This window comes from Eretmochelys imbricata, chromosome 5 (assembly GCF_965152235.1).
Source record: "Eretmochelys imbricata isolate rEreImb1 chromosome 5, rEreImb1.hap1, whole genome shotgun sequence".
Classification (NCBI taxonomy): Eukaryota; Metazoa; Chordata; order Testudines; family Cheloniidae; genus Eretmochelys; species Eretmochelys imbricata.
This window is the reverse complement of record NC_135576.1, coordinates 27679199-27705626: the sequence shown is the minus strand read 5'-3', so window position 1 is coordinate 27705626 and position 26428 is coordinate 27679199. Positions and strand designations below refer to the sequence as shown.

The 26428-nt window shown below is 42.8% G+C and overlaps 1 protein-coding gene across 6 annotated transcripts in view; it reads left to right on the top strand.

Moving 5' to 3' along the window:
• RICTOR (RPTOR independent companion of MTOR complex 2) overlaps window positions 1-26428 on the top strand; it is a 189240-nt gene that overhangs the window by 84582 nt on the left and 78230 nt on the right. For 5 of the 6 annotated variants that reach the window (XM_077816775.1, XM_077816777.1, XM_077816776.1 and 2 more), the window contains 4 exons: window positions 15867-15993; window positions 17651-17820; window positions 18715-18782; window positions 23281-23348. In XM_077816775.1, the coding sequence (XP_077672901.1) occupies window positions 15867-15993; window positions 17651-17820; window positions 18715-18782; window positions 23281-23348 (433 nt within the window). Of the gene's footprint in view, window positions 1-10889; window positions 10949-15866; window positions 15994-17650; window positions 17821-18714; window positions 18783-23280; window positions 23349-26428 lie in introns of all 6 variants that reach the window. The other variant, XM_077816778.1, reaches the window with a different exon arrangement.

Here is a 26428-nt window from a genome sequence, read left to right as displayed (position 1 = left end):
TCTTCCTGGTCCAGAGACAGCAGATTTTATGCCAACCTGGCCTCCATTCATAGCCGTCCTTCAATGGGCCAGGCCAGCCAACCCAAACAGCTGGCCCTGCCGGTGCCACAGCAGGTGCAGTGGCACTGAGCATCGTGGTTGGCCCAGTGGGCACCATGGCCCCCGGCGGGAGCTTACTCGGTGGCCAGAGCTTCGGAAGCACTGTCGGCCTCCCTCTCCAGACCCCCAAGAAAGGAGTCGGTTGGACGTGAGTCCTTGGCACCATGCCCGGAATCCGACCAGATGGTGGACCATCCGGTGCCAGCCGATACCCAGAGCATCGTACCGGCCTCCTTGCCCCACCTGGAGGAGGTGATTGCTGCCCCTCTGTCCCGCAGGAGGACTTCAGGGCCCATCAAGAACTCTTAAAGAGGGTGGCAGCAAGCCTCCGCCTCCAGGTAGAGGAGAGGGAGGAGCCCTCAGACTACCTGTTTAATGTGCTGTCTCCGTCGTCACCGGGTAGGGTGGCCTTGCCCCTCCATGAAGGGGTGGCTAAGATTTCTAATGCCCTGTGGCAAACACCAGACCCATCTCTAAGAAGATGGAACGCAAGTACTTTGTACCCACTAAGGGGCATGAGTACTTGTATACCAACCCAGCGCCCAACTCCCTGGTGGTAGAGTCAGTCAACCACAGGGAATGGCAGGGTCAGCCAGCCCCGACCCCAAGAACAAAGACTCTCGGAGACTGGACTCTTTTGGAAGAAAAATTTATTCTTCTTTGAGCTTCCAGTTATGAGTGGCAAACCATCAGGTTCTCCTGGGCCGGTACGAATTCAATCTGTGGGGCTCCCTGCCCAAGTTGGAGGACTCCCTCCAGGAGAGTGATAGGAAGGAGTTCAAGGCACTAGTGGAGGAAGGGTAGCGGCTGCTAGGGTGTCCCTGCAGGCAGCCTCGGATGCTGCGGACATGGCTCCACAATCCATGGCCTCTGCGGTGTCCATGAGACGGGCATCATGGCTCCTGCTCTCTGGGCTGTCCAGCGAGGCGCAGTCTTCCATGCAGGATCTCCCATTTGACGGGGAAGCTCTGTTTGCGGCAGAAACAGATATAAGGCTGCATGGCATGAGAGACTCCCTCACAACCCTCCAGACTCTGGGCTTCTGTCCCGGCTCTGGCAAAACCTAAATTCAAACCACAGCAGACTCCCGGCCAGACTGCCCTCCCGAAGTATGAGGCCGCCCATAAGGAGCAGAAGGACTATAAGAGATGCCCTCAGAGGCAGTTTTGGCCTGCCCGGGTCCTCCAAGGGCAAGTAGGTGGGGAAAAGGCGCTTTTGATGGGACCCTCGGGGGCACCCCGCCAGTCCTCATCAGGGATCCACCCCCAATAAAGCTCCCCTTCTCCAACCGGTTGTGTGCTTTCCTCCCAGAATGGTCACGGCTAACCTCGGACTGATGGGGTCCTCAACACTATCTCCTGGAGTTACACCCTCCAGTTTACTTCCTCCCTGCCCAACCACCCCCCGTCCCTCTTGGGGGACTCCTCGCACGAAGCTCTGCTCGAGCAGGAGGTGGGGCGGCTCCTAGGACTAGGAGTGATAGAGGCGGTGCCCGAGGAGTTCATGGGCAAGGGGTATTACTCCTGTTTATTTCCTTATCCCGAAGGCCAAAAGGGGGCTCAGGCCCATCCTGGACCTGCGAGGTCTGAACCAGTACATGGTGAAACTCAAGTTCCGTGTGGTTTCCCTGGCTTGCATCATCCCCTCCCTGGATCCTGGGGACTGGTACGCTGCCCTCGGTCTACAGGACGTGTAATTCCACATCCACCTATTCGAGGGGCTCAGGTGCTTCCTCCGTTTCGTGGTGGGACAGAATCATTACCAATTCACGGTCCTTCCAATTGGTCTGTCCATTGCCCCCAAGGTGTTTACAAAATGCATGTAGGTGGTAGCGGCCTACCCCAGATGGCAGAGGTTCCAGATATTTCCCCATCTGGACGATTGGCTTGTTCAGGGCACTTCCTGGTCGCAGGTGAGGGATCACGTGGTGCTCCTCCTGTCCATGTGCACCGCCTTGGGACTGTTGGTAAACACCAAGTCCATGTTAGTCCCGGTCCAATGCATAGAGTTTATCGGGGCACTCCTGGACGTAGTGTCGGCCAGGGCCTCTCTCCCACCAGACGGATTCAAGACCCTGAAAAGTCTCATCGACTCGGTCACAAGGTTCCCGGTGACAACAGCCAGGGTTTGCCTGCAGCTCTTGGGTCACATGTTGGCATGCACATACATGGTCCATCACGCCAGACTCAGGATGAGGCCCCTCCAGCTCTGGTGGCCTTGAAGTTCTCACAGGCTACTGACAGGATAGACAAGGTCCTCACCATGCCAGACTCTGTGATCACCTCCCTACGGTGGTAGTCCACCCTAGACAACATGTTCTAAGGGGTCCCGTTCAGGGACAGGGCCCCGTTGTTGGAGCTGGTATCCGATGTGTAGGACCTGGGTTGGGGGGCCTATGTAGGGAACTTTCAGACCCAAGACCTGTGGTCGGCTCAACACCTGACCCTACATATAAATGTCAAGGAGCTCAGAGCGGTGTGGCTGGCGTATGACTTTCCGCTCGCACCAGGAGGGCAAGGTAGTCAGGGTCCTCACGGACAACACGGCCTCGATGTTTTGTATCAACAGGCAAGGCGGGGCACGATCCTCTGCCCTCTGCCACGAAGCCCTCAGGCTGTGAGACTTCTGTATAGCCCACGACAGCCACCTGAAGGCCTTCCACTACTGGGCACCCGGAACGAGAGGGCGGATCACTTGAGTAGGGACTTTTCCTCACAACACGAGTGGTCCCTCCACCCGGAAGGACCACTGGCTCTTCCGAAGGTGGGGAACTCCCCAGGTGGACCTATTTGTGACTTGGCAGAACTGTCGATGCCCCCGGTTCTGCTCCAGGAGGGCCCAGGGAGGGGTGCTATCTCCGATGCCTTTATCTTGTCCTGGTCAGGCTGGCTTCTCTATGCCTTTCTCCTGTTCCCTCTAATCAGCAGGGTGCTGGAGAAGATAAAGACGGTCAATACCAGGGTCCTCCTGATTGCCCCAGCATGGCCCAGGCAGCTTTGGTACGGGACCCTCACGGGCCTGGCAGTAGCTCCGCCGTGGCCATTGCCGCTCTGCCCGGACATGCTCTCTCAGGACCAGGGCCGCCTCCTCCATCCCAACCTAGCAGCTCTTCACCTCACGGCGTGGCTGCTCAGTGGTTAGGTGGAGAGGAAAGGACGTACTCAGAACAGGTTCAGTGCAGTCTCCTCAAAAGTAGATGGCCCTCCACTCGCCACACTTATTTGGCGAAGTGGTCTTGGTTTTCTAGGTGGGCGGCGGACCAGGGTGTGTCTTCTGTGGCCGCCCCGATTCAGCTTATCCTTGATTACCTCTTCCACCTGAGGTCCCAGGGCCTGGCGCCCTCGTCAGTCAAGGCGCACCTGGCTGCCATATCGGCCTCCCATCCGTCGGTGCAAGGGCACACAGTATTTTCCCATGCCAAGACTGGCCGGTTCCTTAAGGGTTTGGACCGTCTCTTTCCATATTCTAGACCCCCCAGTCCCGCAGTGGAACCTAAACCTGGTGCTGGCTTGTCTCACGGAACCCCCATTTGAACCACTGGCCACGTGCTCCTGATCTCACCTCTTATGGAAGGTGGCCTTCCTGGTTGCAGTCACGTCGGCCAGGCGAGTCTCGGAGCTCGGGGCCCTGACCTCCCAAAGGTGGTCTCTGCCTACGACATGGGTTAGGACATTTTTCTACCTGTCCACTGCCCCGAATCTCATGTCTCAAGTGAGGAGTGCCATCTCCACACACTTGATATGCAGCAGGCTCTGGCTTTCTACGTCGAGCGGAACAAGCCATTCAGAAAGTCCTCGCAACTGTTCGTCGCCTCGGCTGAGCGCACAAGGAACCAGCCGATTTCCACTCAGCGGCTTTCCGATTGGATCATTTCGTGCATCCATTCCTGTTATGAGCTGGTGGGTGTCCCCCTGCCACCAATTGTGAGGGCACACTTGACTCAGGCAAAGGCTTCGTTGGCTGCCTTTGTGGCCCGTGTCCCCATCCAGGACATTTATAGGGTCACCACATGGTCTTCGGTTCACACGTTCACCTTGTACTATGCAATCGTCCTCCAAACCAGGGATGATGCCGGGTTCGGCAGGGCTGTCCTCTGTCCTGGGAACTTGTGAACTCCTACCCACCTCCAACAGATATAGCCTGGAATCGCCTATTGTGGAATACACATGAGCAATCACTCGGAGAAGAAAAGACAGTCTTTTCCAAGCTCAAAGACGCCCAAACTTGGGTACCGCTTTTCAAGCGTTCTACTGTAATTTGACTTCAGCCTGTAATTCAGTTACAGTATGAAAAATGGGCATGGAATGTAAGGTCTTTCCATTTATCCCCATAGTGAATTTTGGTGTGGAAACAAAACATTGGCCAATCAGAATAACAATCTTTGGATTCATACCAAAAGTGGTGATTTCCAGCCACCATGCAATATTTACCATTCCCAACATAAGTGGCTTATACTTCACCAGTTCCCCAGTGTCTCAACAGTACTGTGAAGTTTGGAGATTGCTCCCCCAGAGAGAACCCACCTGCTGGCAACACTGTAAAACATTATACCTGCACATGTGGGTGTCCCCTAGGTGCAAGCAACAGGACAAGTCCAGGGCTTTCCAGAACCTGTTGTTATCTTGCCACAGTATTTGAGGAGAACAAACTTCTCAAACCTTATCGGCTTCATTGTCTTCTAGTACTCCTACTGGTGGTATTTTGCAGTTACTGATATGGATTGTGTGAATGGTGTAAAACAACCCTCCCCCCCCCCAAAAAAAAAAAAAAAAAAGAAAAAAATTGCAAAAAAAACCCCAACCCTCTCAAGGGTCCAGTATCATGGGGGTTAATTGTGGAAAGGCGGTAGGGCTCCTTATCCCTATCAATATGATCTCTGCCATACCAAGTTTTCAATTTCTCTGTTGAATAAAGAGGGCAGTTTACCTTGTTATGTATCAATGAGAGAGGCTGATTTTTGTCTAGTGCATACCCTGTGTATGAAGGGTATGCTATGGCCTGGCTGTTGCCCTGCTTTGATGATCCTCACTGGTTTGGTTGATTATTTCATTTATTTTATGCTGTACTTCCTTAAATGCATTCACTATACTGTGCATATTATATACATTCAGAAGTTTTTGATTAACGAGTTCTTTGCTTTGCTCATTCATTGGGCTTAGTGTGTCCGCAGCCAGCTTGTGTTGGAATGCTCAGTCATGTTCCCACAGGGTCTTAATGTCCACTAGGTCCAGGTTTCAGATTGATGCTCCTGCTCTAAACCACTCTGCTAAATCACTGGCAGATAGGGCTCTGTTAGCATCTCTTTTGAATTGATTCGAGTGCCTTTACCTCTACATTTCTATCAACAAAGTCTTTACAATAGTCCTTTATCATTTGCCATACAATTGGTCAAGCTCTGGTGGACATAATCCTTTTGGCAAATGCAGTGAAGTCAAGCTGAACAACATAGGTACATGTAGCAGTTGAACATCACTGTACAGCGCTTCTTTAAGGGACTATAATACCAATCCATTACTGGATTCTACCTCCACTTTGGGAAATTCTTTTTTTCTTTTCATCGTATGGTATTTGTGCCACCCTTATTTCTGCTGTTCTTGATTCTCAAAAAGGTACATATTCATGAGACCTTATTTGAGTAAAATTTACAGGAAACACAAAGCATGTATAATGCCTCTCATGTCTAACATACACATGGAAAATTCAAGGTACTGTGCCAGATAAACTGCAGTGCTGGCTTTTTTGTATTATATAGTAGGGGCCTCCTCATCTAGGAGCTGGAAATGGTTTTTTTCCCAAGGTTAAGTGTACCAGCACTCTGTCCCCTACTTGCCAGTCTGCATTTTGGGCTTGTCAGTTAAAGCATGTCCTCATTTTTGGCATGATCCTGCTGTGCACTAGACACATAAATTATAATTTTTCCCCATCTGTCTTATCCATTGTTTTATGGCCAACTCTTCTGTTCTGGGAGTCTCATTTCTCTGCCTGTTATAGCAGTAAAAGGAGACACACCATTTATCCAGTTTTATTTTGGGTTCCCATTAAAGTCGGAAGAGTCATAGTCATTTTTTCATCTTTGCCTGATTCACACACCATTTTCTTTAGCGTTGTTTTGACTGTTCTGTTTGTACTTTCTACCAAGCCAGAAGCATGTGGCTGAAAAGTGATATGGAATTTTTGCTCTATTCCCAGCATAATGCAAGCATCTTTCATCACTTTCACTGTGAACGTTGTTCCCTGGTCTCTGTCTCTGGAGCATTCCCCACCTGGAAAAGACGTTCTACTAATAGTTTTGCTGTAACAGGAGCAGGGCTTTTCCAGTAGATAAGGCTTCTATCCATTTAGTAAAGACATTGACAATTACAAGTAGATATTGGTTTGCTGCCTCTTGTGCGCAATAACTCCCCAACATGGTGAATCTGCAGTCTTTCCCAAGGAACCCTGAGGTGCTGTTCCTGAATAAATCCACATTTTGTTTTCCCTGGTGAATTGCTTTTAGCACCAAATAACACAATTGTTAACATGATCTATTAACTTTTTTTTTAATAATCAGGCCATTTTAATCAGTCACTGATAAGTGGCTTCAGTATTTTGTTGGGCTCCCAATGATACATCATGCACAGATCTTAACATTTCCCTTTTAAGGGCTGTGGTAGAATTCAGACCAGGTAAGGTAAATCATCCCCTTCAGTGAGCAACAAATTTTCCCTCACAAGGAGCAATTTGCCATTTAACTGATTTAACTCCCCATGTAATACTTTTTGTTTACGAGCAAATACTTCTGGATCAGATTCTTGTAATGTTGTTAAATCAGTGTTTTCTGCCTGTGCTCAAGTGGTAACACCAAGGACTGGATAATCATGAGTGGGACCTATACTGGAGCTCCACTAGCAGCAGCTTCATCCACCCTATTGTTTTTCTTGCTCACTTCCCCGTGTCTGGAATGAGCTTTTACCTTAAGCATACATACCCACTGAGTTACCCAATTTGTTTGCTAGCTCCCATACACAGGACAAAAGGGCTTAATGGTGTAAAGGCTTTTGATCTGCACTGCAAAATAAATTCATACTCCACCAAGGGAGATATGTTGTCAGAGCCTCACAGATGCACTGAGAGTTTGAACGTGTTATAGTTGCTGGTGCTTGTCCTTTATTACAGAGTGATGATACCTCTCCTACAGCAGCCACTTCAGCATACTGGGTTGAGTGTGTACTACACCTGTACTGCACATGTTTAACCTAAACCGAAGGCACCCAAACCGTACATCTTATTTTTGGTGATAAGATGACTCATCAACATATATTGTCAGACCCTCAGGGTGAAGCCATTCAGAATTTAAAATATGTATTGCACATGGGATAAAATGGTTAGAGGCTCCTTTTCTAGGATACTTGCGTGGAGTACCACAATTAACAGTCTCGCAGGCAAAGATGAGGGTTGTTTAAGATGACAGACTTCAATTTGGTGCTCTTCCAGCAGCAAGGACCACTGTGTCAATCTAGGACTAGTCTGGTAAAATCAGAGATGGTATAGTGTCAAAAGATACTTTAAAGGAGTATGAGCAGTGTACAATTGTGTCCCCCAATCCCATCAGACATCTTAAATGTGTCAAGCTCACCAAACAGTCGATAAATGTTTTTCACATTGGGTATGCTACTTTCCAGCTCCATTCAGTATCCTGGAAGCGTAAGCAATAGGTTTTTTTCTGTCATGATAGTCGTGAATTAACACAGCTGAAATGGCTGTGTCCCTGTTTGCAACAAACAATCCGAAAGGTTTTATATAACTTGGAGTGCTAAGAACTGGAGCTTTTGTTAAAGCCTCTTTTAACTTATATGCTACGGGGGGATGTCCATTCCCATTCTACCGTTTTCTGCAGGAGCTGGTAGAGAGGTGCAGTGTTTGCTGTGTAGTCAGGGAAGAAATCCTGACAAAATCCTGTCCTGCCCAGTGAGATAGCAGCACTGTTTCTGTGTTAGAGAAGGGCAGCTCCAAAATCACTTCAACCTTTTGTTTTTCTGGAGCTTGCTGGCCAGAAAGCGGGGTTAGTTCCAGGAAGGAAACCTCCTGCAAATAGGTTTCCAGTACATTTTAAATGGTTTTCCCTATCAGAAGTATGCACCAGAATATCATCTACATATTGCACAGCATTTTCTTAATAGGGTTAGCCCTAAGCCATTAGTAGGATTTTTTTTCAATCTGGGGCATTTCAATCTATTAAACAATTTCTTAGTTTTTATACTGTTACAAAACACCACGGTATAGATTTTTACTCCCTAATAACATTTACTTCACAGTTAATCATAACTCTTATAGTTTAATTTCCACTTTTTATTTGCTATTGCATTATATTAGCCATATCAATTTCCACATGAAGTGTAACTTTTTGTGCTTAAAGAGTTTCCATGTATCCTTATCAATGTGACTTTCTCAGAGCCACCTTTAAGGGTCAGTCTTTCTAATATGGTGTCTCTTGTGCACTCCCCCCCGCCCCCGCTGTTTCTTAAGAGGTGCACTGTCTTTAGTTTTTCATTCTTTTTCTGCAGTGCTTTTAGCTGCTGTTTTATTACTGAAAAAGGATCTTTCCCCATTATCCTGGTTCTGGCTGGCCCTGCCACAGTTCTGACCATGTCCTCTGGCCCTTATTTAAGAAGATATTGAACTTTAACCCTTTTGGTACCTCAATGCTTTTATAAATGCTAAATAACAAAACCACATGACACTAGATATCTGTGTTTGGCAAAACATCTCTATCCACTTTGCAACTTTGAATGAAAGATTTGGATAGATGATTAGTGGATTTTTTTTTAAAAGCCAATTTATTTCACACATCTTACATTTTCTTTTTAGATCTTTTGTTTTTTTTAAATTCTGAGGTCCATTGCTGTACTGTAAACAGTTTATTATGAAAGACCAAATAAATACTTTAAACTTGCTCAGTTTACCCTGCCACTGAGCCTCTGAACCTTCTTTCCTAAAATGGTTACCTTTGCAAATTGCAATTTATGAGCATATGATACTTTTAAGTTCCTCACATTTCTAAACTGCCATTTTGTTTTTATATTTATGCTTTAGATAAATTTTCACAGGCAAGATAACTTTTTGGGCCTAGGCTCTGCTAATTGCTGAATCCTAGCAATGTGTTTTTTTTAACTGCTATTTTCACTCCCTTATTTTCCTCAGTGTCTCAGCTATCTGCAACTTTAGTAAGCTCATTTACACTTACATTTTTCTTTTTCTGACAGGCAGTATTTCTGTTCTAATTTACGAGGTGTTGTCCCCCTTTTTTCTTACAGTCTGTTTTAGCTGATCAGGACCCCTTGTGTTGCTTTTAATAATCTTTCTGCACAACTGTACATAGGTTATGTCCCCATTTGTACATTTGGAAGTACTCAAGCCATATAGAAATCCCTATTTCCTTTTCAGTGATTTTTGACTAACTCATCCATAGTCAAATGATGATGTGTCTCTGCATGCAGCAGTCATTTACAGTTGATTATTTACAGACCAGTTCTTTGGGAAAAGAGCCCATTTTCCTTCAGAGGATCTGTAAAGGCTACTGGGGCAAAAGTGTAGTGGGGATAGTCTCACCACCTGACCAGCCCTTTGCGTGATTTGACTACCTGGTTTCCACTGGGTATGACTACTAGAATTGTATTGCATTGCCATAAGTTAGTTTCATTATTAAACCAATCTTTTAACACTTTAACATCCTCATTAACAGTTCTGTTTCTATTGTTAACACTTCTGCAAACTTCGACTGTTCAGTTCCCTCCAAAATTTGCAGCATTAATTTGTGCAAAAGCTACTTTTTTAACTCTCTCTCCTTAAAAATCACTTGTTTATCTTCCAAAATGACACATTCATCAGCTGATCTCTCTCAGCAGCTCTGAGCTTATTTCTGTGCTTTTTGCACTCATTCTTCAAGGTGGTACACTTTGCCTGCAAAGACTAGCTTGATCTGCATTATAGAGTTAGGTCAGTGTGAGGCAGCTTATGTTGCCCTAAGTGTGTCTGTCTACACTACAGTCTTGCTCCACAAAAGGTTTAGGGTGTATGTCGATGTAGTTAGGGCAGCGCAGTGTCTATGTAGACGCTTACTTAACATGGGTTGTTGACTAAATTTTCTCTTCATTTTCATGGCTCCATCCCTGGCTCACAGCTTGGGCTGTCACACTTGGGTGGATGGGGGGCCCCAACTAGAGCCCAGCTGCCCCCTGGGCTCCCAGCTACCTGTTCCCAATGGGCTGCTGCCAGGCTCCCCACTCCCAACAGGGAGCCCTGCTTCCCCCCGGTTTCCCCGCTCCCAGCCAGGCTGCTGCCTGGGCTCCCTGCTCTGAACGCAGCTGCTAGGTGCTGAGGGCCAGGCCTCCCAGCTCCCCACATTGCAGCTGCTCTGAGAGGAGACAATAGCAGCATGAAATTGAGCCTGGCTGGGGCTCACAGCTGGGGCTGTCACCCTCGAGTGAATGGAGGGGCTCCAGCAGTGAGCCCTGCATGGCTGTCATTTTTCCACAATGCCCCACTTTAGTCACTGCAAGCATCTCTGGTGAGGATACACTCCATCAGCAAAAGGAGGGTAGTGTGGACACCAACAGCTGATTGAATGACTGTGGTGGCTGTATGTTGACCTAAATTAAGTCGACCTAATTTTGTAGTGTAGGCACCCGCCCTTAGCCCCCAAGTACAATCCCTGTAACACAGCTGCATTTGTCTGTTTTCTTTACCTTGGGATTGTTTAAGAAGGCAGTATTAATATTGGTCTCCTCTGGTCTTATTATTTAAAATTTCAGTGGTATTCAATGGACCTCTGCCATGCTTTTCCAAGAAGCTTTCTGCATAGGTATCCAAGGTACTTTCCATTTCTCTTTTGCTTGTGATTTTTACTTTAGGAGAGAAATTATAATGGCTCCAGAGGATAAGTCACTACACTTTACCCTGGGGTTTTAGAGCAACTGAAATTAATGTTGGTGGAAGTCCCTTCATGGTTGCCAGAATGTTAGAATTATTATTTATGGAAGGTATTACCACAACACTAATTGAACCATAAATTACTTTATTAAATCCAAAGGCCACATAGTATTTATACAATTGCTGTAAACATATCTATCTGCCTGAAAACAAGCAGTCACTATATCCAAAACAGTAAGAAAGTATTCTTAAGCATATGAGCAGTACACTTACAAACTGGCCACACCGAGGGATGATCATCTCATTCAGACATGCCCTAGCATGATCAGCTAGAGTCTGACAAAGAACCTTCAAATTCATAGCTCTCTTTATGCACCTCAGCTAGCTTTTGCAAAAACTCAGTTTGAAGCAGTTCATCCTTGCTACTTTCCTTCTTCCAAGTCCTTCCTTTCTCCCCAGCTCTTTTGCTTACCAGTAGAACAGTGGGAGGGTTTATGCTTGTTTCTTTTAAGACAGTTTTCCTCTGTCTTGTTTCTGCAGATTTTCATGTTGTCAGTTACTTTTGAACCGTACATCTTTCCCACACTGTAAGCAATATTGCTTATTATTCTCTTGACCTTTTACTTGCTGATTGGGGCCTTTTCTGTACTTGCCACAAACCATAAAGCAGATATTTTCTTAGCTTAAGTTTGCCTAACTTTAATTAACTATCCCTACTTGCCATGTAGTGCTATATATGTATTTAAAAGTCCCTGTGTACTTATGTTGTGTATTAGACCCAAGGTTTGTGACACAGCCCCACAGATTATATAGCAGAGTTGAATTGTGTTGTAATGTTTGGGAGACCAGCTTCATTAAAGCAGGATTTATGAGCTTCACATGGCAGCCAGCTCCGTCTAACCCCAGGAGTACTGTAGTCCCTTCTGCTGCTGGCTGCTCTTTCTACTCCAGTCTGCAACACAGTTTCCCTTCCTATGGACCTTAGTAGCTCCGCAAGATGGGAGGCCCATTTCTGTAGTTCAGCAGCTGAGTAGCTGTCAAGTGGCTGCCATGCAGAGCTTTTAAGCCCCGAAGGAAGGAAGTAGCTTGAAAGGCCTTGTCTATACTACAGAGTTTTGTCAACGGAAGTTAAGCCGACAGTTTAAAAACTGGTGTAATTATATCGCTTGTGCATGTTAATACAATGCTCCTTCTGTTGGCTGAGTGCATTTACAGTCGGTGCTCTAGCATCAACAGTGAGAGCAGTGCACTGTGGGTAGCTATCCCACTCTGCTACTTGCTACCTTCTGCAGCTAGGAGTTTTGGCAAGGCAGAGTGAATCGCAGTGCAGCATGGGTGGGGGCTCAATGTCTCATGATGCAGTTCTTTCCGTCCTAGCATTCCATGGGCTTCCGACTGCGTTTTGTGACATTTTTCAATGGCTATTGTTTACTATGTGCATGCCATCTCTGTGTGGAAGGATGGATCCTGCACTGCTCTCTACTGTTGTGGTCACTGTTATGAATACATTGCAGATGATCATGCAGTATATCATGAGCTTCCAATCTGAACAGGAATCAGAGTTGCCTGACCTGCTCTGTGCCATGGAAAGAAACAATACCAGATAACTTTTAGCATTCATGGAGCAGCTGCACACAGGGTACCGTCACTTTTGGGCTCAGGAAATGAGCACAGAGTGGTGGGATCGCATCATTCTCCTGGCAGAACATGTGCATGCTTGCCCCTCCCTGCAGCTGATACAGAACTGCTTTCCATGCCTTCTCCAAACTCCTTCCACACATTCTTTGCATTATCCTGGAACGTCTTGGTATCCTATTCACTCCACCCTTTCATACAGCTTCTAAAATGATAGCTGGACTTACACACCGCTATTAACGCCTTCACTGCCCTGTACTCTTATCTCCCTTCCCACCAAGTCTTGTGGGTGGTGTTAATTGGTATTTAATAAAAACAAACTCTTTGAAAGATAACCAATCTTTGTCTCCTACAGACGGTGGTTGCTGCTGGTAGTAAAATATAGTGGCAGTCTAATCATTTGCTGACTACAAATCCCAGTCAGGAATCATCACAATTTTTATGCAAGGCGGCAAGTTAACAAAGCATGGCAGAATGCAGTATAGAAGAACACATTATTCATGCTCATTGTCAAAATGTTGCCTCAAAACCTCCCTGATTTGAATAGCCCCCCAGCTGTGCACCTCCAATAGCCCTGGTATCTGGCTGCGCAAATTCAGCTGCCAGGTGATCCACCTTCACGCACCACCTGGGGGGAACTTTTTACCCTTAGCCTTGGAAATAGTATGGAGTGCACAGCAGGCTGCTATGACCACAGGAATATTTTGGTCATTTATGTCTAACCTGCCATAAAGGCAGCATCAGCGTACTTTTAATCTGCCAAAGGCACATTCTATGGTCATTGTGCACCTGCTCAGCCTGTTGTTGAAGCACTCCTTGCTGCTGTCCAGGTTTCCCATGTAAGGCTTCAAGAGCCATAGGAGTAAGGGATATGCTGGATCTCCCAGGATCACTATGGGCATTTCAACATTCCCCGACGGAAACTTCTGATCTGGAAACTAAGTTCCTACTTGGAGCTTTCTGTACAGGCCAGTGTTACTGAAGATGCATACGTCATGCGCCTTCCTGGACCACCCCGCGTTAATGTCAGTGAAACACTCACAGTGATCCACAAGCACCTGCAATACCATTCAGAAGTACCCCTTTCTATTAATGTAGTCCATTGCAAAATAGGGAAAGAACAAGTTAAAAATTATTTGGACAAATTAGATGTCTTTAAGTCACCAGGGCCTGATGAAATGCATCCTAGAATACACAACGAGCTGACTGAGGAGATATCTTAGCCATTAGCGATTATCTTTGAGAAGTCATTGAAGATGGGAGAGATTCCAGAAGACTAGAAAAGAACAAAGATAGTGCCCATCTATAAAAAGGGAAATAATGACAACGCAGGGAATTACAGACCAGTCAGCTTAACTTCTGTACCCAGAAAAATAACGGAGCAAATAATTAAGCAATCAATTTGCAAACATCTAGAAGATAATAAGGTAATAAGTAACAGTCAGCATGGATTAGGGCCAATATTGTAAATTCTGTCACCATTTTACACATCAGGGGTCATTGAAGCCAATCTCTCACTTCTGAGGGTAAACAAGGTTGCATCTTCTGCATGCGTGCTGCTTCAGACCCAGTCCCTACGCTGCTTGCCTTTGTGCCACTTTGATCCCTGCACAAGTGATTGCCAATTGGTGCGGAGAAAGTGGAGGAAAGAACCTTTGCAGAGGATTGGTGAGTACCTCTAGGAAAGTTTCCCTGAAATCTCTCTAGGATTCCCATGAAATCTTGGTGTGCCTTAACACACTGTTCTGCTGTACTGCTTAGCTGCAGAAGGAAATGTAGAGCACACTCAAACACCGCTAGTCTTATACGTTTCTGTCCCTTCACCCACTTCTTGAATATACAGAGCAAAGGACAGCTCTATCTCATATAACCGAGGAGCATCAACTCAAAAAGTTCACTTACCAGGGCTCTCCTCTCCTGCATCATGCGCACCAGAGACAGACTGCTGCGACTGGGTAGACCCCTCTGGTGTGGAAAAGAGGTCCTGACTTGCTGCGCCACTGGACAACCCTGATGTGTGCGCCACATCGTCCTCCAACTCAACCTCCTTGTCCACGACTTCATCCTCAGGGTCAGTCCACTGTTCTCCGCTTCCAGCCCCATTTGAAGTTTCCCCAGGGCTTTTGGCAGTGGAGGTGGGGTCGCCACCAAAGATGGCGTCCAGCTCCTTATAGAAGCATCAGGTATTCAGCACCAGAGCGACGGTTTGCTTCCCTTGTATGCCTGCCTCAGCTCCTTTGTCTTCACACGGCACTAATGCATGTCCCATACATAGTCTGTATCTAACAAGCCATGAGAAATCTGACAATCAGTATCGAAGTTCCTATGGCTTGAGCGGAGCTGGGACTGAGCAGCTTGTTCTCCCCACAGTGCCAGCAGATCCAGCAACTCAAGTGTGCTCGAAGCAGGAGAGCGTTTGCTGCATGGAGCCACCATGGTCAGCTGAGAAGATGCGATGTGAGCTGTCCACACCCAGCTAACAGAAAGTGGAATTTCAGTAATTTCCATGCCTTTAAAGGGGGAGGGGTGGATGCCTGTGTACATGGTGCAGGACAGCGGAGTTTGAACCACTGCCCAAAGCGGTTAGGATGGGCATTGTGAGACACCTCCTGGAGGCTATTTAGAGTGATATAATCAAGCATTGTGTCTACACTGCCACTTTGTCAATATAACTTTGCCACAAAAATCTCTACGCCTCTCGTCGAGGTGATTTTATTTTGTTGGCAAAGCAGGAGCATTTTGTCGGCAGAAGGAACATTGCAGTTTGTACACCTCCACTGTTTTGTCGACGAAACCCGACTTTTGTCGACAAAACTGTCTAGTGTAGACAAGGCCTAAGATACTGCAGTCCATCTCTCTCTCTCTCTCGCTCTCTCTCTCTCTGTCAGTAAAATTTAACAGAGGCTCCTGCAGAAGTTCTGAGTAGCCTAGTAATCACTTTTTTCATTGCTGCTTTACCCTCTGGAACAATCTCCCCTTCCATTTTCTTAATGCCCATGTGCAGAAATTAAAATACAAACGGAGGAATAAGATAGAAAACCAAAAGGGTCAGCCAAGAAGCTAAAGAGCAGAAGGCAGTGGTTTAGAGGATTTGTAATATAAGCAAGTAATATAAGGGGCTATATGTTTGGCTACATCATATTATACACATGATTCTGGACGTGGGTGTGCATGTGGCAACCTAGAAATTGCTCATCCTTTTTTGGTTTTTGTTCTTTTGGCAGATGATCACTGTGAATGCTTCCTTGTTCCCTAGCTCTATTACTAATTCCTTGATAGCAGTTGGAAATGATGGCCTTCAGGAGAGAGACAGAATGGTTCGAGCTTGTATTGCCATTATCTGTGAACTAGGTGAGAATGTTGAAACAATTATCAAATTCAATACAAAGCATCAACTCATCAAATCTTTAAAGGATCCTTTCTTTTGTAGGTTTTTACTAAAGTGCTTTCCCCCCCCAAGTAATTGAATATATTATAGTAGGTAGTTTGTAAAGCAGATAATCATGGGATTTTTTGTGAAAATGCCACAAATCTAGTGAATTTTTTTAGTTGTCAAAAAAGTCAGTCAATTTGAAATCTAGTCAGTTTAAAAAAAAAAAAAACACACCCAAAAAACAAAGAAATTGACAATTTTATCCTTGCCCTGAGCTCTTTGCCATTTTTTATGGTTTTTACAATTAATCTTTGCTATAAAAAAATAAAAGTCCCTCCCTCCCATCCCCCCATGTCAGCTGCTTTGTAAAAGACGCACACAAACTGGCAATAATTGTCTTTGTGGGAGGGGGAAACTGAAAATTACTAGGCACTGTCAAATGTGCAAATGAAGCTGCAAAATGTTTTCCTCAAGTACTTTTCAGTTATAGTAATGGTGACCATTACGTGTAATAATAGGTGGCAGTAGTTTCGGAGAAAAATGCAAGTATTCAAGTTGGCCATGTCTTTTTAATATGTTAATCCCCACATTTATAACTCATGTTAATATGCATTCCAATCAGATATTAAACTGTAGCATTTAATTTGCATGAAAAGTTTTAAAATTGGTAATATCCACTGACAACAAAAAAATAAGTCTGTTTTCACAGAGATCATTTGGACAATGTGACCTTTATTGCATCCACCATGCTTTGTAGAATTAGTGTAGAACAGTTTCATTGAGATCATTTCATGCTAGTATCAACTGATGGGAAATAAGTGTAACTGCTGTTTTCAAGATTTAAATTTTAGATTTAAAAAAGTAGAAACTGAACTATCTTTGACACATATACAACATTTATACCGCAGTGCAAATTCATTCTATTCCAAAAACAATATACCTATAATGAAATGTCCATGTACTCTTGTGTGTGTGCTCAGAAGCAAGCATATTCGTCTTTGTCAAGAAGCACTGTGCAGTGACTGACTCTTGCCAGTATTTATATTGATGAAATATTATTGCAATATGTCAGCAGCTGATGGGGGTATCAACAACATAACTTGACTTCATTAAAAGCTTTTTATGACCACCACCACCTGATGGCATTTACAGGAAAAAAGGTTTATAAACAAATTTTTGATATATTAATCTCAAATATAATGGGTTGCACTCCTGATTTCTTGCTGCAAGTTTATAGATAATGCCGTTACATATTCCAGTATTAGCCATAGTTAGCAAGATTCAAAGAGGCTTCAGAGGTTTATGTGGATAAGAATATCCAGGGTTTAAATAAGTGAATTCTAACAAAGAGTATTGGAAGGGAGCTAAAACTCTTTGCTTCAGGATTTAATCCAATCTCTAACTATTAGGGATTAGGATGAAACCTTCATGGGCAACCGGTTACCCCACATCTGCCTACTGTAGGGTTTCTTGCACTTTCCTCTGAAACTTCTGTGGGGTGGTCACTGTTTGGGACAAGGTACTGAACTAGATGGATCAAGGTTCTGATCCAGTATGGCGGTTACTATATTGGAGGCATTTAAAATTTTTTACTTTCGTTTGAGTTGTTAAATTGACATTTTTCTCCTATTTTAGCACTTCAAAATCCAGAGGTGGTAGCTCTTCGGGGTGGACTAAGTACCATCTTGAAAAATGTGATTGATTGTCAATTAAGCCGAATAAATGAGGCTCTCATAACTACAGTTTTGCACCTCCTTAATCATCCAAAGACTCGACAATATGTGCGAGCAGATGTTGAATTAGAGGTAGTAATTTCATTTTCTTTTCCATTCTTAAATGTTATTAAATTATATTTATTTTGAAATCCTGAAGCGTGGGTGACTTGTCACATGCAAGATGCAGTACCATTTCAAAATAGGAAAAAAATGGAAGTGGACCACAGTTACTGGTATAACTTATTGTATAGTAACTGAGGGCTTCACTTTGAGAATAAGCTCGACTCAAACCTGTAATCAGTTGTTCCAGCTTCTAGGAAAAGAGCTGTTTGCTCTGTATATGAGAGAAATTAATAAATTTTTGGATTTACTTTACCACTTCAAAATATGTGCTAGTGCACATTACTACATGAGCCTTCTGGTTTGCTTCTCTGGACAAGGAGAGGAATATATCTAGCTGTACAAGAATAAATTGATAAATCAGATGCTGATTTGTATCATGAATGTTAATAGAATTGAGCATCGTTGAGTTTTGAAATGAGAATTAGGCAGATACTTCGTGCTCATGGATATAGCTGTTTATTCTGTCTTGACTAATGTGTCCTTTTTGTGAACACAGTGTAGAATTTACTGCAACTCTCACTAGTAACTGAAAGCTGTCTCTGACAAGTGGGGATACAGTGCCATTTAGGCTAATAATTTCTTTCTTCCTGAAGGTGGGGAGGGGTAAAAGTTTGTTTTGGTTATTTTGCTACTAATTAGTGACATGAATAATTAAACCATAATAATTTACTGTTCACTTCAAATTTTATTCTGTACTCTACTATAAAAGTGTCCATTTTTAAGTGAAACACGTTATTTTAAAATTTTTAAATGGATAAATAAAAGCATAAATTGAAGACTTGAGAGGTGGGGGTGGGGAAGGAACAAAGATCTTTAATTTGTCAAGAGGATACACTTATGTGTGTGTTTCTATCTGCTTAGCGAATTTTAGCTCCATACACAGACTTTCACTACAGGCACAATCCGGACACAGCAGAAGGACAGCTGAAGTAAGTACTAGTACTATTTCTTGTGTCACAGGTTGTGGTAAAGTTGCAGTATTATAACTGAAGATTTTTTTCCATTGTAAGAGATTTAAATATACTATAGTTCACAAAAGTAAAAGAATAAAGATTTATGGTAGCTTAGGTAAAATTAAAAGTGTAAACTGTGTAGCTTGTTGAGTTACTTATAACTTAAACACTAAAAATTAAATGGGTTATAAATGTAGTTCTCTTTAAATTATCAAAGGCATGAATTAGAAATGGAGTTATAAACCTTGTTGTGTGAAGTAGAGAGTTTTGGTGTCAAGGAACATTGGACCCCTTTTGTGTCATTTCAGTAGTAGGCAAACCAGCCTTCAGGGTGACAGTCTAGTTAGTATAATACCCTCCTGGACTAACCTAACAACAAAAGGGAAGGGGCTAAACATAGTGCTAATGCTCAAGCATATAACCCTTGATGAAGGGACAAAAAGAGAAAAAAATTGCCTGTATATCAATGCTAGAAGCCTGAGAAATCAACAAAAGTTAAGTGCTCATTCATCAGAAGAAACTGATATTACTGAAATCTGGTAGAAATCACATGAATAGAATGTTAAAATTTCTGCATACACTCAGTTTAGGAAGGATGGAGTTTGCAGAAATGCTCTTCTGAACCAGGTGATGGTATCTTTGATGTAAATTAATTGACAGCTCAGCAGCACAGGACCTGGAATGTTCTTAGATAATTTTCTGACCAATAAAGCAAAGAGAGGGGGATTAGCAGAGGTCTAGTGTAGACCATCATATCAGACTAGAAAACAGGAGAAACAGTTCCATAAGCTTCTGTCTATAATATATAGATAGAGGGAAAACTTCATTACCTTGTAGGTTTTCAGCCTGGAGGACATATGCTCAAGGTGTCATTCTGCCAGTAGTAAACCATCTTTGGAGTTTATGGCATCTCTGTGCACAACACTCTGAACTATGGGGTGTTTCCATGTCCCTGAAGCAGGGAAACAAAACAGTAGATTTGTCTGCATACAGAGGCTAGGCTCATACCATACTAAAGTTCTCCAGAGTTTTCTGCCTCCATTCCTGGGCAGAGAGCAATGTTGGACCAGGAGTGTAATAAGAACCTTATAGGTAAGATCTAATTTTCCCTTCTAAATTATAGATAATTTTCTAACCGAGTATTATACTCAACTTTGGGTAATTTAGTATTACATATCTTTTTTTGACATAAAACAGTTGATGGCTCAACTAAAAATTAGTGGTTGCCTATGTGCCAGTAATCACAATCTGAGTACATTCGTTAGGTTCAAACAGAATATAATCCCAAAATGTAACATATTTGGCACTTTACCATGCCAATTTCCCAAAACTGAAAAATTACAGCAAAATTGATTAGAAGGAAAAAATTTAATTGGGAATTGTTTAATAATGTTTGCTAGATAATTAAAGCGGTACAAGTCTGTAATCAGTTAAGAAGGCTATTTAAGGTTTAAAAAAAAAAAACCTCTCAAAACATCCTGCCTAATAAGCGAAGTGAAAATAATGACAAAATACAGTATATAAACATGGAAAAAAGTTGACAGCAAGGACTATAAATTATGAAGTACAGACATCTGAAAAAGGAAGCTAAAGAGAATGAGAATTTTAAAATTTTATTAAATTCAGGAAAAGAATAAATTCTAGCAGTGACATAGGTTCATTTCTAGATGGAGAGGGTAGAATTGTAAGTTATGATACTGAAAAGGCAAAAGATTCAATAAATATTTCTGACTGTATTTGGAAAGAAGTTGGATGATGAATTCATATATTATTAGTAAAGGAATAGTTTGTATTGAGCAGTAAGTTGTTACATAGCACCAATTAAAGTAAAATATTGTTAAGTCTGCAAGACCATTTAACTTGCACCGTAGAGTTCTTTTTAAAAAAAAAAATTGTTCAAGGAGTTCTCTGAACCACTGACGTTGGTTTTGTTTTTTAAATAATTATTGGAAAACTGAGGAAGTTCAACAGGACTGAGGAAAAAAAACCTAATATCGTGTTCATATTTCAAAATGTAAATTGGTTAACCTGGGCAACTATTGGCCTGTTAGCATGACATTAATTCAGAGCAGAATAATGGAATGACTGATATGGGATGCAATCAGAAAAGAATTAAGAGATTTGAAGCATAACTAATGACAGTCAACATGGTTTTTTGGAAATACATCTTGTCAAACTTGATATTATTTTGTGGTCATATTACAGGTTTGGTTGATGGAAACTGAGAATATGCTATTTATTTATAACATTTGAACCAGTACTGAACAATATTCTGATTACAAAATTAGTGCTATATAAAATCAATATAACACATATTAAAGAAAATAAAAACTGGCTAATTTGCAGATCTCAAAGTAATTATTAATGGGGAATCATAATCAAATGTGGGTGTTTCTGGTGTGGTCCCACAAAGGCTGTGTTCTTGGCTCATTCCTATTCTGTGCCTCTATCAGCTGGAAGAAAATGTAAAATTGTTGGTAAAATGTGCATATGACACAGACTGGGTAAGTAAGGAGAACAGGTAATTTATACTAAATGATCCGGATTGATTTGTAAAATGGGCTCATTAAAACAACATGCCTTTTAATATCTAATGCAGAGACCTACATCTAGGAACAAAATATAGTGGTCATGTTTATGTAAAGGATTGTGAATTGCATCCTAGAAAGCAGCGACTCTGAAAAGGACATTGATATCATGATAAGTAACTGAATATATGTTGTCAGTACAATGATGTGGCTAAGAAGGCTAATGAAATCCTTGGCTGTACAAACACAGAAATATCACATAGCAATATGGAACTGGCATCACTTTGTATACCACCTATGTGAGGCTGTTCTTGGAATCCTAAGTGCAGTTCTGGTGTCCATACTTAAGATGTTGAAAAAATTGGAAAGGGTTTAAAAAGAGCTACAAATCATTTGAAGTATGGAAAACTTACCTTACAGTAAAAGACAAGCTAAATAGATTGAGCTTATCAGAGAAGTTAGGGACAACTTCATCATGATCTAGAGATACTTGTATGGGCAGAGTATTACTGAGAGTAAAGGGGTCTTTAATATAATATAGGCAAATCAAGAGCCAGTGGCTTCATGTTGAAGCTGGACACATTCAAATTAGAAAAAAAGTGCAAATTTTTACCAGTGATTTTAATAATTGCTCATTGTATCATCTTACCAGGGTTGTCATAGAGTCTCCATTGCTTAATTTTTTAAATCAAAAGTGAATGGCTTTCTAATAGATCCTCTAGCTCAATCAGAAATTGTAGGCTTGATGTAGGGATTACTGTATAAAATTGTGATATGCATTATGGAGGTCAGACTATAGACCCCTTTTGGCCTTAAAAATCCATGCGTATGGTTGTGTGTTATACTACCAGAAAATTAGAGGGGGTACAGCCCATGGTAGATGGGATCTTAGTGGCTTTATGATGACTTTTTTGCCTTCCTGATTCTGGGCTGTTCTGGAGGTTGGAGTGGCCCTAGCATAATTTTTGGCAGTGCTGCCCAAAATATTCACAGTGATGTGCTCTGTCCCTACCCTGCACCCTCTATGTTGGGCCTCCCAAGAGATTGTGTCTAAGGTTGCTGTGGCAACATTACGTAGTCTTTGTGTTCGGAGAATTCTGTCCCAGCTAGTGAAATGACTTCATGATCACTTTATGCTGCTACAGCTGTGTTCAGGGGTTGGCCTATGGGGGAGAATTCCTTTCTGTGAATTCTGTGAAGCCGCATAGTTCTTTGTGTAGTTGACTGGGGAATATCTATAACATTTACTATTACAATAACTTGTCTTGGCTTGATGGTCAAAAATGCCAAGGTGCATCCTTCTGAAAATGTTATGCCAACTGAAGAAAAATCTGCTATCCAAATGCTTATAAAGTTATGTGACTTCTTTATAAAATTATTGTGGGATTTTATTTTGGTCTGTGATGGTAGTGGTCTAAATCAGAACTTACATCTTCTCAGAAATACATTTTTCAACAGAAAAGGCCTGAATGTTTTATCTTAGGGGTTGTTGCCAATCACAGTAGTATAAAAGTTCATTGTTAACCATAGTAAAGAAAGTGACAAATAACGATGACACCTCTGTATGAATCACTTGCTAAATATTTTTAAAACCTGATCTTTTATCCCCTCCACTACCTTTAAAATTGAAAAAATCTTGTTTATAATTGGCTTTTTCATTTTTAGATTAGAGAAGCATTCCATGGCTAGCAAGGTAACTCACTAGGGAGATTGGGTTCTTTAATTTTACAAGAAAAAAAGTCATAAAATTAAAACTCTGATTCTGTAATCTTTATATTATAAATATGGAACCTGAATTTTTTACGTTGTGTCCCATTCCCCATCAAAAAGCCTCTAATAGTTAGTTGTACTCTTGTTTGAAGTGGCTGGTAAACAAAGTACTGCTCTAGGTTTAACAGTAACGTAATGGTAGTATATCTGTCTGGCATTTGTTGTTTTTATAACAGAGAGGACAGAGAAGCACGCTTCCTAGCTAGCAAAATGGGAATAGTGGCAGCATTTCGGTCATGGGCAGGTAAGTGGTTTGTTTTTTTTCACCCCGCCCCTACCCCCTATTTGTGTGCAGAGAAGCGAGTTTAAAGAGTGAGAGAATGGCTCATTTAAATATAGAACCTGTTCCTATGAGTCTACTTTGTATTGTCTTCATCAGTACCTTGTCTGCAATGATATTAATGTGTTTTGATGTGTCAAATCAGATGAGGTTCCACTATCTGGCGTGCTCTGATTGTCATTCCTCACCAAGAGATGCAACTCTTGTTGCCAATTTGGGAATTCCATATCCAATATCTGTTTACTTTAGCAGTGTTTCCTGATATTTGATGGGTGAGGCTGATGATCACCGTAGTCTAAAGTTTTATCTACACTGGAGATCTGCCCTATTCACTAACCAGTGCAAATAACGCCACTGTTTGTCTGCCTGAAGAGTTTGCACCAGCGTAGCCTCACCAATGACTGGCCACTGATTGCTGTAATTGGGGCAAATCCCCAATGTAGACATCACCTAAGGTTTTTGAGGGATTTGCCCCAGTTAAAGCAATCAGTGGCCAGTCATTGGTGAGGCTACGCTGGTGCAAACTTGTCAGGCAGATGTCTGATTAGAAACATCTAACAAACCATTCCCTGGTTGCCTCTTATACAACCTCCCTCACCCACGCACTGGGAGCTAGCTTAAAAACCTGAAAGGCCCTTCAGAAGACTAAAGGAACAGTGGGCTTGTAATATGCCACTTCCCTTGACGTTTTCTTTATTATTTGTCCCTTTTTCTGCCCCTTTGGTACCCTCCCCCCCATAATTTTAGTTTTTAACGTGTACTTATAAAGGATTTTTAAAAAGGGGTTGTGCCCTCTTTTGCTGCTTTCATACATAAAAGTGGCTTTAAATATTTTAAAACAAATAAAAAGCTAACTTTTTCCTACTTGTGTTTTTTACCTTTATAAATATCAGGAATGTAGAATTGGGAGGGCTCAGAAGTGCATATTGTGAGCTGTGGTATAAGGGTGTTTGGATAAAACCTTCCTTCTATCCAAAAAATTAGTCATTGAAATATTTACAGAAGTAAATACATTTAATTTTTAAAGTTTGTCTAAAAATCCCTTCCCTTCTCACTTTTCACTTTTAGCTTTCGTGATTTCACCATTTCAGTAGTTTTCCTAGTCATCCGTAGTTTTCCATTCTCAAATGGAAAATACCTTTTTAAAACAAATACATAAACTTTAGGCTTTTTTGTACATCAAAGAATTGAAAAAGGTCAGAAGCCCAAATTTTTGTTCATTGGAGATTGCATTTAAGACAGAGCATGCATGTTTTTTGGCAGTCATTGACTCGTCCTGTTTGGCTGTTCCATACCTAATTTCTCTGTTACTGTATTTTATAATACAGTGATAACTTAAGGGTGCTTCCACTTTCCAATATGATAAACATATCCTGGGATAGTGTATTCTTCTTCAAGTAGTGTCCACATAGGTGCTTCACTTCAAGTGCTTTGTGAGCCCTTGACTCAAGATTTTTCAATAGTAGTGTCCATTTGGCCTGCTCGTGTATAGCTATATGGGACTGCACAGGTGAATCACCCTCAATTTCTTCTCAACCATCTCAGCCTGAGACTGAGGCCTAGCTTGTCTGCTTGAGCATGCTTCAGCTAACTCTTTGTTTATAGTTTAGTAATAGGTGGTAGTTTCTTAGGTAGTTAGTAGATACATAATGAGAGGATTAACTTTATGCCGCTTTCTCCCTCTGGAGACCCTTACTCTCCTGGCAGGGCATGCCCAGCTCTCTAGGATTCAAAAGTTGCCTCTGTTGTCAGAAAATTAGTGACAGCCCCTCTAAATGTGTTTGCTGCCTGATCATAGAATCATAGAATATCAGGGTTGAAAGGGACTTCAGGAGGTCATCTAGTCCAACCACCTGCTCAAAGCAGGACCAATCCCCAACTAAATCATCCCAGCCAGGGCTTTGTCAAGCCTGACCTTAAAAACCTCAAAGGAAGGAGATTCCACCACCTCCCTAGGTAACGCATTCCAGTGCTTCACCACCCTCCTAGTGACAAAGTTTTTCCTAATATCCAACCTAAACCTCCCCCACTGCAACTTGAGACCATTACCTGCCTCGGACAGTTACGTATATCCCAGATGTGTAACTTCTGCCTGGCCCTTAAATCTAGAGCAAGGAAGAATCAGGAGACCAGGTTGAAGCTAATAATGCTGATTGAAGCGCTCCCTTTTATCTGCTTCAGAATCAGGTTAGGAGACCCTCCCTGAACATCTGTGTCTAGGCACCAATTGACTTTGGTGCAGATCTCCCCCTAAGAAATGGAAGACTCTTGAGATCCCAGTGATGATTCCCAGAAGCGGAGCTCTGGCTCTCATCATAAGGAGGCTGCTCCCAAAAACCTTGGTCCTCCTGCTGAGTCCATGGTATCGGAAGCTTCGACCTCTTGGTTCAGCGCCTTAGAGGCGAAAGACTCTTTCTCCAGTACTGGCAAGTCCCTGAGCTCTAAGGAGAAACAGTGCTCCCACAGAACCCCAGTAGCATCTACAAAGTACAAGGAGGGCAAGGACAAGCATTCATCCAGACTGGTACCATCAAGTACAACTCTGTCATTGATACCTCCCCAATTGGGACCCTTGGTACCATGCAAATTAAAGCATTAGACATCATCGATGCCTATTTTGTTACACTTTAAATCTGTGGTACTCCTCTGCTTCAGTTGCCAAGCATGCTACCGCATCAGCACCAATCCTCCACTTGGTACCACAGGAATTTAGATACCCAAAAGACTTATCAGTGGCAGATGAACCAGAATCTCCACTGCTCATGGTTACTGAATGCCTCTCAATACTGAGACCCTGGTCTCTGGACTACTGTCGCTCTCTGGTACTGCCAGGCTCTCCACCCTTTTCTGCTGGTGCCCCCCGTCCATTGGAGGATATCAAGAAGGTGAGGGAGACCTATTCAGTCTCTTCCATGTCACTGCAGGGTTCTCATAGCCATCCATACAGAAATCAGTTCTTTGACACTCATAGGGAAGACCTTTGGTGCACAACACCAAAGGTAGTGGCACCAACCCTGAATGCCACCCCTTCTCCTATATGGGCC